Here is an 11116-nt window from a genome sequence, read left to right as displayed (position 1 = left end):
ATTAACACCAGAAATAAAACAGGCCATACATCCTTACTGTGTATTTTGGGATCTCAGTCTAATTCAATAAGATAATGCTACAAAAAATGCTACATTAAAAAAGAAAGAAATAGAAGAAAAGAAGGAGAAAAAAAATCAAATTTGAAAAGAGAGAGCAAAAGGCACAGGGGAATATTAGATGAAGCCAGGTCTTAGGGGTGTGTTCCAGCGAGTAAAATAAGGTTGAACCTCAATAGGATCAACATTCAGGGCAAAACTGCAATAAAAGTAGAAATGTGACAGGGAAAATGATCTGTAATTAGGACAAACAGCACTAAAAGCAAGTTCAAAGATAATTGTTTTTGGAGGGGCGTGTGACTGACTGCTAGGATTCCCAGGGTGGCCAGTTTGCTTGCGTGAAGACTGAAAGTGAGAGAGAGAAGGAAAGGCTACATGATAAAAGAAAGCAAAGATGAAGGACTTTGCAGAAAAAAAAGAAAGGTTAAGAGGAAGGAAGAAACCCTCAAAAGCAGGACAGAAAGAGAAAAGGTGAGAACTTAAACTGAGCGAGGGGGTGAAGGAAAGTCAATGAAGGTAAGATCAGTCCGTTTGATAAAAAATAAAAAATTAATTAATTAAAAACGAGAGTGTGAGAGAAAGTTAACAAAGACACCCTACCGAACAAGCACCAATCCATCATAAGACCAGGCATAAAAAACAACAAGTGTCCCAACACCCTTATCCCCACACACATCTCCACACAAAGACTGCTATTGTTGTCGGTTTTCACAACACTATGGCCTTTGATGGATTCTGCAAGCTAAAGAATAGCGACACAATAGATGGCAGGGGTCAGGGTATAAAACGTATTATGAATTAGATTTTTTGATGTTTGTAAAACAGCCCATGCCCCACGTTTGTATTAATCACCTGAGGAGGGTGTTGCGTTCCCAAGGAGTCAAGGGAGGAGGGACCTGCAGGCCGTCCTTCATAACTTTACATGTCTCTCTGTCTGTCTGTGTATCAGGAAGCTGAAAAGCAGCAGGAAATCGTGACAATGTGAAATGCTATAAATGATATAGTTTTATTTCATTTGCAAAACTGCCCAGGCAGCTTTCTTTTTTCTCCCATTTCCTCCCCGTAAGATGAAGTCACACTTGGCATGTGTGAAACAAGCATAATTGTGCTTGAACTGACTCAGGCGAGACCTAAAAATACACACAATGGCAGAGAGATGAGCAGAGACAGATAGAGAGAAAGAGGGCCGCTTGTCCTTTAGCAGTGCGTGCATTCTCCCTATTTTCCCACACATGCCAATAACACAGGAATAAACGGATGCGAGAATTAAACCTCATTGTCCGCAGATATGTCCTGCTATATTTAGTCCAAGGTTTTTTTGTAGGATGCTCCGGGGTCGCTTTACGTCGACAAAATATTGTGTCGGCAATGCCGTATCCGTCTCTATCTGTGCATGTTTGAAAAGAAAAAAGGGCAGAAAAACAGTTCATCCGTGCAATTTTTGCAATTAAAAAAGACACAAAAATAATTATTCCGCAGCACACTCGAGCGACACATCCTGAATCCACGAAGCACGGATCACGTGTTTAATAAAAAGGTTAATCAGTTGTTAATCAGAGGATTAATAACTTGTTATTTTCTTTACAAAACCATTAATATTATGCCATAAATATTTAATGCTGATGGGTGTGTGTGTGTGTGTGTGTGTGTGTGTGTGTGTTTTTCATTGGGCGGGGAAGAGTAGACTGCGAGAATTCGGAATCCACACGCTAATGTGCATTAATCATGCTTTGTTAAAGACAAATAAATTCCTTCATGTTTATTAATACAACCTCGGAGACAACAATACACTTTACATTATTTAGAAAGTTATTAATAAAGTATTTATCAGCAGTGCCACTACAGGACAGAGAAGGCTACAAGCAGACTAATGCACGTATCCCACAGTCTTAGACCCTCAGGATAAGGATTATTATGATTTAAACGGTGGTATTATCACTTTAGGTTGCGGTTGAGGTGGCTGAACCTGAAGTCTTGCACTTTTAGGTAAAACAGGAATCCTAAAGTTTTGATTTGAGAAAAGATGTTTGGTTCTCTTCTGAAAAACAACAATAACAACAACAACAAAAAATCCCTGCCAATCTGCTAATCAAAGCAAAACAAATATTGCATTTCTCTCGCTCCATTTGTTTGAACGAATATATCACATTCCCAAAATACTCATTCTCGGTTCAAATGTAATTAAATTGTGCCTTTAGTGAAAACATGCAGTGGTTCTCCAATTAGTTCTGTTTTTGTCATTCAAATAAATAAATAAATAAATAAAATAAAAATACTGGACTTGGGCACGCCCAAGGCGCTGTCGCTTCCCGGAACTGTGTGTTCGGTAGGTTGAACATCAACGCAATAGTTTAGTTTTTGGTCTTAAGACTATTGATGGAGAGAGCAGAGTACACAAACAGTGTGGGTGTTTTGATTGAAGTGAGTTAAAAATACAATTCTATTGATTTCAACTGTGATAGTGTTTGAACAACAGGAAGCGTGAGGGGTGCATTATGATGGCACAGACTCCGTGATTGACTGATTAAAGAACTATACATGGTGCTTTGTAAAAATAATGATGTGAGTATGTAAGGCTGGAAGTGTTTGATTTAAATTGCCCTGAAACTGTTAAGTACTGTAGTTTAAGGTAAATTGCTAGACAGAAAGATAGCTGTCAAGACGAAGGAAGATGTTTCTCCGCAGTTTTTCCCCCCACCTTACACACTTTCGTTTTGGCTTTGATATTTTTTTAACCCTGAAGACCTTTTTGATATGAAATTTATCCTTGTTTCAGTATCATTCTGAGCTTTAATCTTATAAACAATAACTGAACAACACACTTTCACTGCTAAAAAAAAAAAGCTTATGTAAATGTCAGAATGTACAAAATAAATAAATATATAAATAACTAACTAAATAAATAAATGAATAATCAATCCTCTTCTTTGTAGTTCATTATTATTAGTAGTATTATTATTATTATTATTAAATGTGATTAACAGGAATAAAAATTATTAAAGCCATGATATGTTTGAATAATGCATGAAATTATGAATAAAGAAAGATTTGATTTGGTCAGAGGAACACTAAAATAATACAAAAGATAATAAAAATATGATAATACTAATATATACTAATACTAATATTATTACTAATACTAATAATATATATATAACATGCCCTCCTCATATATACCTCCATCTTTTAACTTAAAGAAAATAAATAACACAACATGAGGGTTAAGGCTCTCCACACAACATGTAAGAGACCATCACTGAACTGACTTTTTCAATCAAATTTGGGTTGTACTTCAATCAAATAACTGAATGGATTTCTCATAAAATGCAATCCATCTAGCTGTCAATGCATCCATCCCTTCTCTCAGCAATCTAGTAGTGGCCGCGTGCAGTCAAAATATAAATAAATATAAATAATGCGCATCTACGTGTCTTTAATGGATATCAGCTGAGAACGACTTGAGTGAAACCTCTACAAATCTATGAGCCTGAAGCCATTGGTGAATAATTGTTGAATAAAATGTTTGCTGTGCTTCACACTCTCTTTCACATTAATAAATGGAAAGCATGGCCATGACTCCATCCAATCCACCAGCTTTTATAGAGTACTCCGGACCATGCGCCCAGATGGACTCCATCAGAAAAAGGAAAAAGAAAAAAAAAATAAACTCCACAATGCCACCCCACATGGCATTTAAACCACCTTCACCCCATTGTCTCAAATGAACAGAAAAACCACAGAGAGAGAGAGAGAGAGAGAGAGAGAGAGAGAGAGCGAGAGAGAGAGAGAGAGAGAGAGAGCGAAGGAAGAAAGAGCAGGAAAAGAGCGAGCCTCTGCCAAAAAAGAAGCCTGGAGAAAGTGGGAGAGAGATCCATTTTGTGTTTCGGTTAAACACTGATTTCATCACTGGACTAAAACACATAACTTTAAAAGCGAAATCAAATATTAAAAATGACAGGCGGTATAAGTATGGTGAGTGAGCCGGGGTCACGGAGGGAGGAGGCGCGGGCGGCTTGTCAGCCACTATCTGTCAGAGTGAATTAGAAACAATCAGGGGCGACTGAAAGGGAAGGTGATTGTTATTAAGCAGCGGGGCTGCGAGCAAGCTCCCCCAGATGTGGCCATGCATATAAAAGAACAGGAAGCCAGCAGTTTAATTCAGGAAGCGCTAGAGAACACGGCCTGCACAAAGGAGGAAGGAGGAGGGGGAGGGATGAGAGCAGGAGAAAAAGGCCTTTTGTTACTAATAAGCTGGAAGTTACTTTGATAACAGGCAAGGGTTATGCACCGGAATAAAGGCGCCCCCCCTTCCCCTACGCCAGCGCTCACTTGTTTCATCCTCAATTCATATTTTCAGGAGGACAGGCCGCACCAGTCAGTCAATATCTGCGGGGGAATATAATAGAAGTGGAGAAATAAGGGGTGAAATGTAGATAAGTTGACCTTAACAAGGGTGAGGAGAAGAGACAGCCACAGCCATATATCAATTACCCAGCTGCGATCACACTCTGATGATGTGGGAGAGGGTTCGGGACGGACAACCCCTCCCTCCGCCATCCCCTGATGATCTCTCTGTCTCTCTCGCTCGCTCTCTCTTCGCCACCAGCCCGGGGAAGCTCCTCGGAGGCAGCCATCATGGTCGCAGATTGTTGTCAGGGGCGACGCAGGGGGGGGGATGTGTACAATATGTTTTTTCAAAGGGAGCGGAGACTTGATTTGAATGATAAGAAAAGACGCTAATCTGCCGCCCTACAGCCTCAAAGGCACATCCACTCTGACACTCTGACCCTCCCGCCACATGGGGAAACGCACGCTCGCACAAACGCTGACCCGAAGGGGCCGAGGACTCCTTCACACATGTCCAAACACAGCCGTTGAGCAGCTACAAACATCCGGCACATCAAACATGGCTACTTTCACGCAACTCTGACAGCGGTGACACCGGGCTGCCAACTTCTCTGCTCGGCACAGAAGAAACGGAGGACTTTGGATAGACGGCTCACTCTGATAGTTAGCGATCGTACAACGCGCTGTTAATATATGTAAGCTTGCATCACCCTACGTGGCGGAGAGAGTCTCTAGAGAGAGCGGTTTTGTTTGTTCTCCCCAGCCTGTCAAGAGAGACTGCTAACTTCAGCTATGCAAATACTTCACCAGCCGAAAAAAAATGAAGAGTGTCATTCGAAAAGTCTCTGTCTTTCTTTAAATGACGGCAACGCTTTGATTTTCAGCTTTCTTTGTAGTGAGAGATATCTATGGAAATTATCCTTGCCTTGAAATTGTTTTTTTTTTCTTTCTTTCTTTTTTTTGTGATCCTGTAATAGCTATAACTGTTAAATAAAAGCCATGTTTTCTTCAGAGATAGAAAAGCAGCAGATTCAGAAACATGTCACCCGTCTCTGTTTTTTAAGCATGATGTGAGGATCTGTGACTGGAGGGTTGTGGTGTTAAACATGCTATTGCTAAATATTACCTCAGGGAGTAACAGTGTATGTATATACAGTTTATAACACCTGAGTGAAGGAGAGAAAGAGAGAGGGAGAAGTGAGGGGGAGTGGAGCATGTTACAAAAATCCAGGCGAGACACATATGGACTGATAGCGAATTAGCAGAAGAGAGGAAAAATGTTAGAGAAGTTTGGAGAGAATGAGAGAACAAAAGAAGGGTGGTTAGAGTGATAGTTCTCCTAAAAATACAATCCTACATCCTTTACTCAAACATGCTCAGTGGAACGCAAAAGAAGAAATTTAGCAGAATGTCTGAGCTGCTCTTTTCCATACAATGAAAGCAGATGGGGACTGGAACTGTCAAGCTCCAAAAAGGAGCAAAAATGCCTAATTAATATGTATAATTCACGCTCCATAAATGTGGTCCTTATGGCTAATATGCTCTGCATCAAGTCAATATTTTTTACTATTAAGTCATTTACAGTACTTCATGGGAGTGGGTGGAATTCTTTGCGATTTTGTGATTGGTGGATTATTTTTTGGGGAAAAATCATGGATTAGTTTGTTTTTCACCATGAATTCCACTAATAAAATGGTTATATATATATAAGAAAAAAAAGTTAAAATAAAGTCAATAACTTCAAAAATCATATACTATTGATTAACAACCTTGTAGCTCACAATAGGTCTGTCTTTAAAAGTTATCATTAAAAACAAAATTCCCTATGGAGAAAATGAATAGGATTTTAACTTCCAGAACCCAAAGGCTTCATTCTATAAAATAGCTTTCTGTGAAGAACAGACTATTCACTGAAAATCTTTATTGACAGCTGTGGTCACTGTAAGGAACAGAGCAGCTAGGACATTTTGCTATATACAGTATAACTCCCTTTGTGCTCCACAGAAAAAGAGTCATATGTGTTTTAAAAAAAAAACACGAGGGTAAGTTATTCATTTTGGGTGACTGCTCCTTTAAGGAAAAAGAAGCAAGATTGTGAGATTGATAAAGTTACAATGAAGAGAGAGAGATGGTCCATGTAGTCCTATCGTCTCTTCTCCTCTCAGGACATGTCTTAGATTTCAGTGTGATTAGATAGTCAGGGATAGAGAGATGTTCTGAGGGAGTATTAGTAATTAATCACTACTGAAGCTGGGATTTCCACTCTCACTGTCTCATCCACACACACACAATGTTCCTTTAACCATTCAACAAAATACAAAGAGAAGGAAAAAATATCAGAAAACAAAATAAATAGAAATAAAAATAGCAAAACAATACAACAAAAAAGCATTAAGCAGAGGCTTAAGAGGCAAACGGTTCCCTTTGTGCCATGTGCTAATTATTACCGTGCCATAATGGGCTCCAGTCTCCTCCATAGACGATGTCTTAACACCTATCATTACTGAATGAAAGGGTGACCATAAAAAAAATAAATAAAAAAAGCGGCCTCCGCTTACAGCTCTCCTACCACCCCTTCACAATCTTTTTTTCTAATTTTATTTTTTTTATTTTCTGTACTATGAATAAATTTAGACTGTCCCGGACATGAAAATGTCAAATACCTAAAATACACCTAGGCTAAATAGCATATTAATTTTTAATGCTCCTTCATCCTATGCTGCTATTCTCATATCTAGTATGTCTGCCAACAGCTGTTGCAGGCTCTCTCATAGGGGGATTTATAATCTATCTAAAAGTGTGCTGGAGCATTGTTCAGGAGGAGGAGGAGGAGGAGGAGGAGAAGACTTTTTACTCATAGGCTGCTTTTACATCTTAAAAAGATATAAAAAAAAAAAAAAAAAAAAAAAAACCTTACTGCATCTTTCCATTCTTTATTTTGATCACACTTGTATTTTTTATCCATATATGCTAAGTGCATTACAATTCATGAAGATTTTAATCATTCTTTTTAGCCCGGTGATTATTCTCAGGCTGGTTTTATTATTTAAAGTCAGTTATGCATTCAGTATTCCTTAAAACCCAGGCTTGTCATCGGCTTGTCACCAGTAAGCTGTTACAATAAAATTTGCCATTATTTAAGCAAAGTTAAACAGTAAAACAATGTGAAAATTCAATCCATGAAATATTAAAAATATGTACAAGGTAACATAAAAAATATACAACAGTTATTCTGGGCTACAAATATTTTAAATAACCAACTGAAAAGATTTGTACAATTTAAAACATTTCAAACTTACCCTGTCCTGACATATATGAGAACTGAGAACACATCAATCTCTCAGTTTAAATCTACTGTCACTTCATAGCTTACTGTGGTCTGAATATACACTACCATTCAACATTTTGAGATGATCGATTATGTTTCTCTTATTTAAAAAAAAAAAAAAAAAATCAGTCTTGTACTGCTTAATATTTGTGGAAACTGTAATACACTTGTTCAGGATTCTTTGATGAGTAGAAAAGTTCATTTAAATTCATTTATGTGAAATATTTTGTAAATGTACTGTCACTTTTGACCAAATTTAATGTGTCCTGAATAAAAGTACTAATATTTTTTTTAAGTAGTGTAGGCCCTGTGTCATATTGTTATTGTCATTTTGTAATAAATTTGGATAATAAAATGTATAAAAATAATTAGATTTGATGAAACTGACATACAAACTACTGCTAGAGAAGACACAGATGCAATTATCCTTTTATCTCAAAATCTTAGTTACTAGTTCTAGTCTCCTCTACCTATCATATATCTTTTATATGTATTGAGACCTTTAAAAAAAAAAATTCACGGTGGCCACATATGAAACATGTCACTGTAAAGGCTTGAACCAAATAGAAGAGCAAACTGGAGAAGCAATTGCTCTAAATTGGGCTTTTATATGTCATTTAGGTGTTCGGCTTAAAGACACATCGCAGGAGAAGATTACAACTGTTCAGCACAAAACGTGCCACTTCAAATGGACTGTCTGTTAGGGATCAGACTCTGGGATCAGTTAATCTCATCCTGACACTGATGATTTGAGACCAGCGGGTAAGTGAGCATGCTTCACGTCTTATCTAAGGACCGCTCAAGCGCGCAGATCTGGGATCAGCGAGCTAAACGTACGTCCCATATCTGGTCCAGGAGCGGTGTCACGTTACAACTACCGGAGGAAGGGCCGTGAGGTGAATGTTCGCTTACCTGATCACTCTAACTGCATACTGGTCCGGGGCCCGTCAGGTTGAAGAGACCGTGACTCACCCCGCCACTGAGTCTGTACGGCAACAAGCGATGACAGCGGCGATGAGTCTTTCACTCTGTCAGCAAGAAAGAAAGAGAGAGAGAGAGAGAGAGAGAGAGAGAGAGAGAGAGAGAGAGAGAGAGAGAGAGAGAGAGAGAGAGGATGTCAGGCCAAATGTAACAAATTCACTGAATCACAGCAGTGGCGCAGAGGTCAAGGAAAAGTAGCCGAAAAAGGTTAAAGATGAAATCAAAGCCATGGCTCAGAGCGCCGCTGAAAATCTATCCCAGCGAGGCAAGGCCACCGCTGACGCGCTCGGCAGACAAGAAGCTAAATACTGCACGCCACTCTGGGATCTTTCATTTTCAGCCGATCAATAAGGACTTATATTTATCAGGATTCCAAGCAGCTGCCACATCTGACAACCTCCACTTCATTTTCGCACTCCGCCCTCCCTCCCTCTCTCTCTCTCTCTAGCCATCCATCGTCCAGACCGTCTTCAGTGGCCTCGTGCTAAATCGGGACCTATCGACCACCAAAGCGAAAAGGGGGGCATCCGGTGCGGCTCCAGCCCTCACGTACAGCCGCGTCCCCCTACTAATATTGGGTTAAGAAGCGTGCTTTTTGTCATTAGCCTGTTGGCTCGGGCCCATCTCCCTGCACTCTTTGTTCCGTGGCACGCCATTGAAGCCTGCCAAGAAAATGGCGGCGTAAAAAGCGTACACTTCACCCCTTCGTTTCCCCCGTTCGAGCGCTTCGAAAACGCAGATATATTTAGGGCAGAAAAGCAAGGGGGGAAGAAGAAACTCTCCAATTGAAATCATTCACAGAAGCAGAAGATTTGCTGAGAGGGCGGAGAAGGCCGAGTTAAAATAGCTCAATCTCTAATCATCTGTACGACAATATTTGCTGTGAGGCATTCTAAATAGATTATCGCTGGTCCATCTGCCTCATCACTGATTTATAAGGCGTTAAGCTGCTTTCCAAAGGCAAGGACTTCCTTTGCAGCTACAGTGGAAGGATTCTTGTTCGAATCAGGGCCAATGGCAGCTAAACAAGCCTGCCGCTCGCAGTAAAGGAGTTTCTGCTTTCAGCGAGTGAGAGAGGGAGAGGAAATAAAAATAGGACGGCACTATCCGGTTTGGAGTCGCCACATGAAGCAGTTTGAATCCAAAAATGTTCTATCTGATTTTTTTTTTTTTTTTTACAAAGAGACAGGGAGGAGGGGAGGAAGTGAAAAACACACACACAAACATACACACACAAAACAAGGGACATCATTAACATATGAATACTGTATGCAAATGGTTAGAAGAGAGCAGATGTTAGCGCATTTAATTGACCTATATGTGAATTGCATCCAAACCTTCTACACGGAGTATGCTGAGTGTAACACTGGATGCCCGGCACTGGCTTCCTTACACAACACAAACAGGGAGGAAATGAGGGGAGGGAGTGTGCTTGAGGGAGAGGATGGAAAAAAAAGAGAGATAGAGATGTGTAAAGTGAGGCAGAGACAGATGAAGACAAAGAAACCCGTGTCGGTAAATGGCACCGCCACAGAGATGCCCAAACTCCTCGCGTCTCTTATGGATGACATCACTGCGCCACACAGAAAATCAATCACGCTGTGGCCTTTGGGGAACATGAGCGTCGCTGACAGGTTATGAGCTGCAACCTGTGTTGTCTCCGGTTTATCCTCCTTAACTCTTACTTGAACTCCTATACTATACTGTCGCTCTTTTTTTGTCAAGAGACAACGAACTAAAAAGAAACGGGGGGAAAAGGGGTGGAGTCATAGTGCTTCTGTTGCTAAGTTTTGCATGGGTGAACTATAAGAACCACAAATGCTAATTTAATCTGGGCTTTGCCCTTTCTTTCCCCCTTTCTCCCTCCTGCTCGGGAATGTCATTAAATTGTATTAAACAGCCTTTTGTCCACAGGGCAAGGACCACCCGATATATGATAATACATTAATGCCCTGGTGCTACAGCCACTGAGCTGAGACGCTCTTTAAGGCCGCAGGCTGAGCGGCAAACACATGGAGCGCTAGTCTGAGTGTGTGAGTTTGCATGTGCACAAGTGTGCACGAGAGAGAGAGAGCGAGAGAGAGAGAGAGAGAGGCTGGCTAACAAGTGTGACACATACTAATAGAAACATACCTAATAAATTACAAGCTTTCAGGGTCTGGCAAGCTGACATTTTCTCTGTGAGCGGGACAATTTCATATCTGCGAAGCAAGGGAGCAAATTGCATCACGTGGAGATTGCTGGAAGATTAGCATAAAAATTAACACTTAAATTTCAGCTTATTGTCAAGCCTTCTTCTGCTCTTTCTGCAAAACCAACAATCAATTCCTCTTAGAAATCTGATTAGCTTCCACGATGCTTATTATCCTAGTCATCTTCCTGCGTCGCCGTCCAAGACTCCTG

General features: G+C 40.2%; 1 protein-coding gene across 10 annotated transcripts in view; it reads right to left on the bottom strand.

Moving 5' to 3' along the window:
• The window catches only part of znf536 (zinc finger protein 536), a 180244-nt gene that overhangs the window by 108927 nt on the left and 60201 nt on the right, over positions 1-11116 (bottom strand). For 4 of the 10 annotated variants that reach the window (XM_042728142.1, XM_042728139.1, XM_042728140.1 and 1 more), the window contains 2 exons: positions 8645-8760; positions 910-1010 (listed from right to left, as the gene is read on the bottom strand). The exons of 5 other annotated variants lie outside the window; for them this stretch is intronic. In XM_042728142.1, the coding sequence (XP_042584076.1) occupies positions 910-971 (62 nt within the window). In that variant the 5' untranslated portion in view covers positions 972-1010; positions 8645-8760. The remainder of the gene's footprint in view (positions 1-909; positions 1011-8644; positions 8761-11116) is intronic. One more of the 10 variants, XM_042728146.1, reaches the window with a different exon arrangement.

Source organism: Cyprinus carpio, chromosome B7, assembly GCF_018340385.1.
Source record: "Cyprinus carpio isolate SPL01 chromosome B7, ASM1834038v1, whole genome shotgun sequence".
NCBI classification, from domain to species: domain Eukaryota; kingdom Metazoa; phylum Chordata; class Actinopteri; order Cypriniformes; family Cyprinidae; genus Cyprinus; species Cyprinus carpio.
This window is presented reverse-complemented; position numbering and strand designations above follow the sequence as displayed.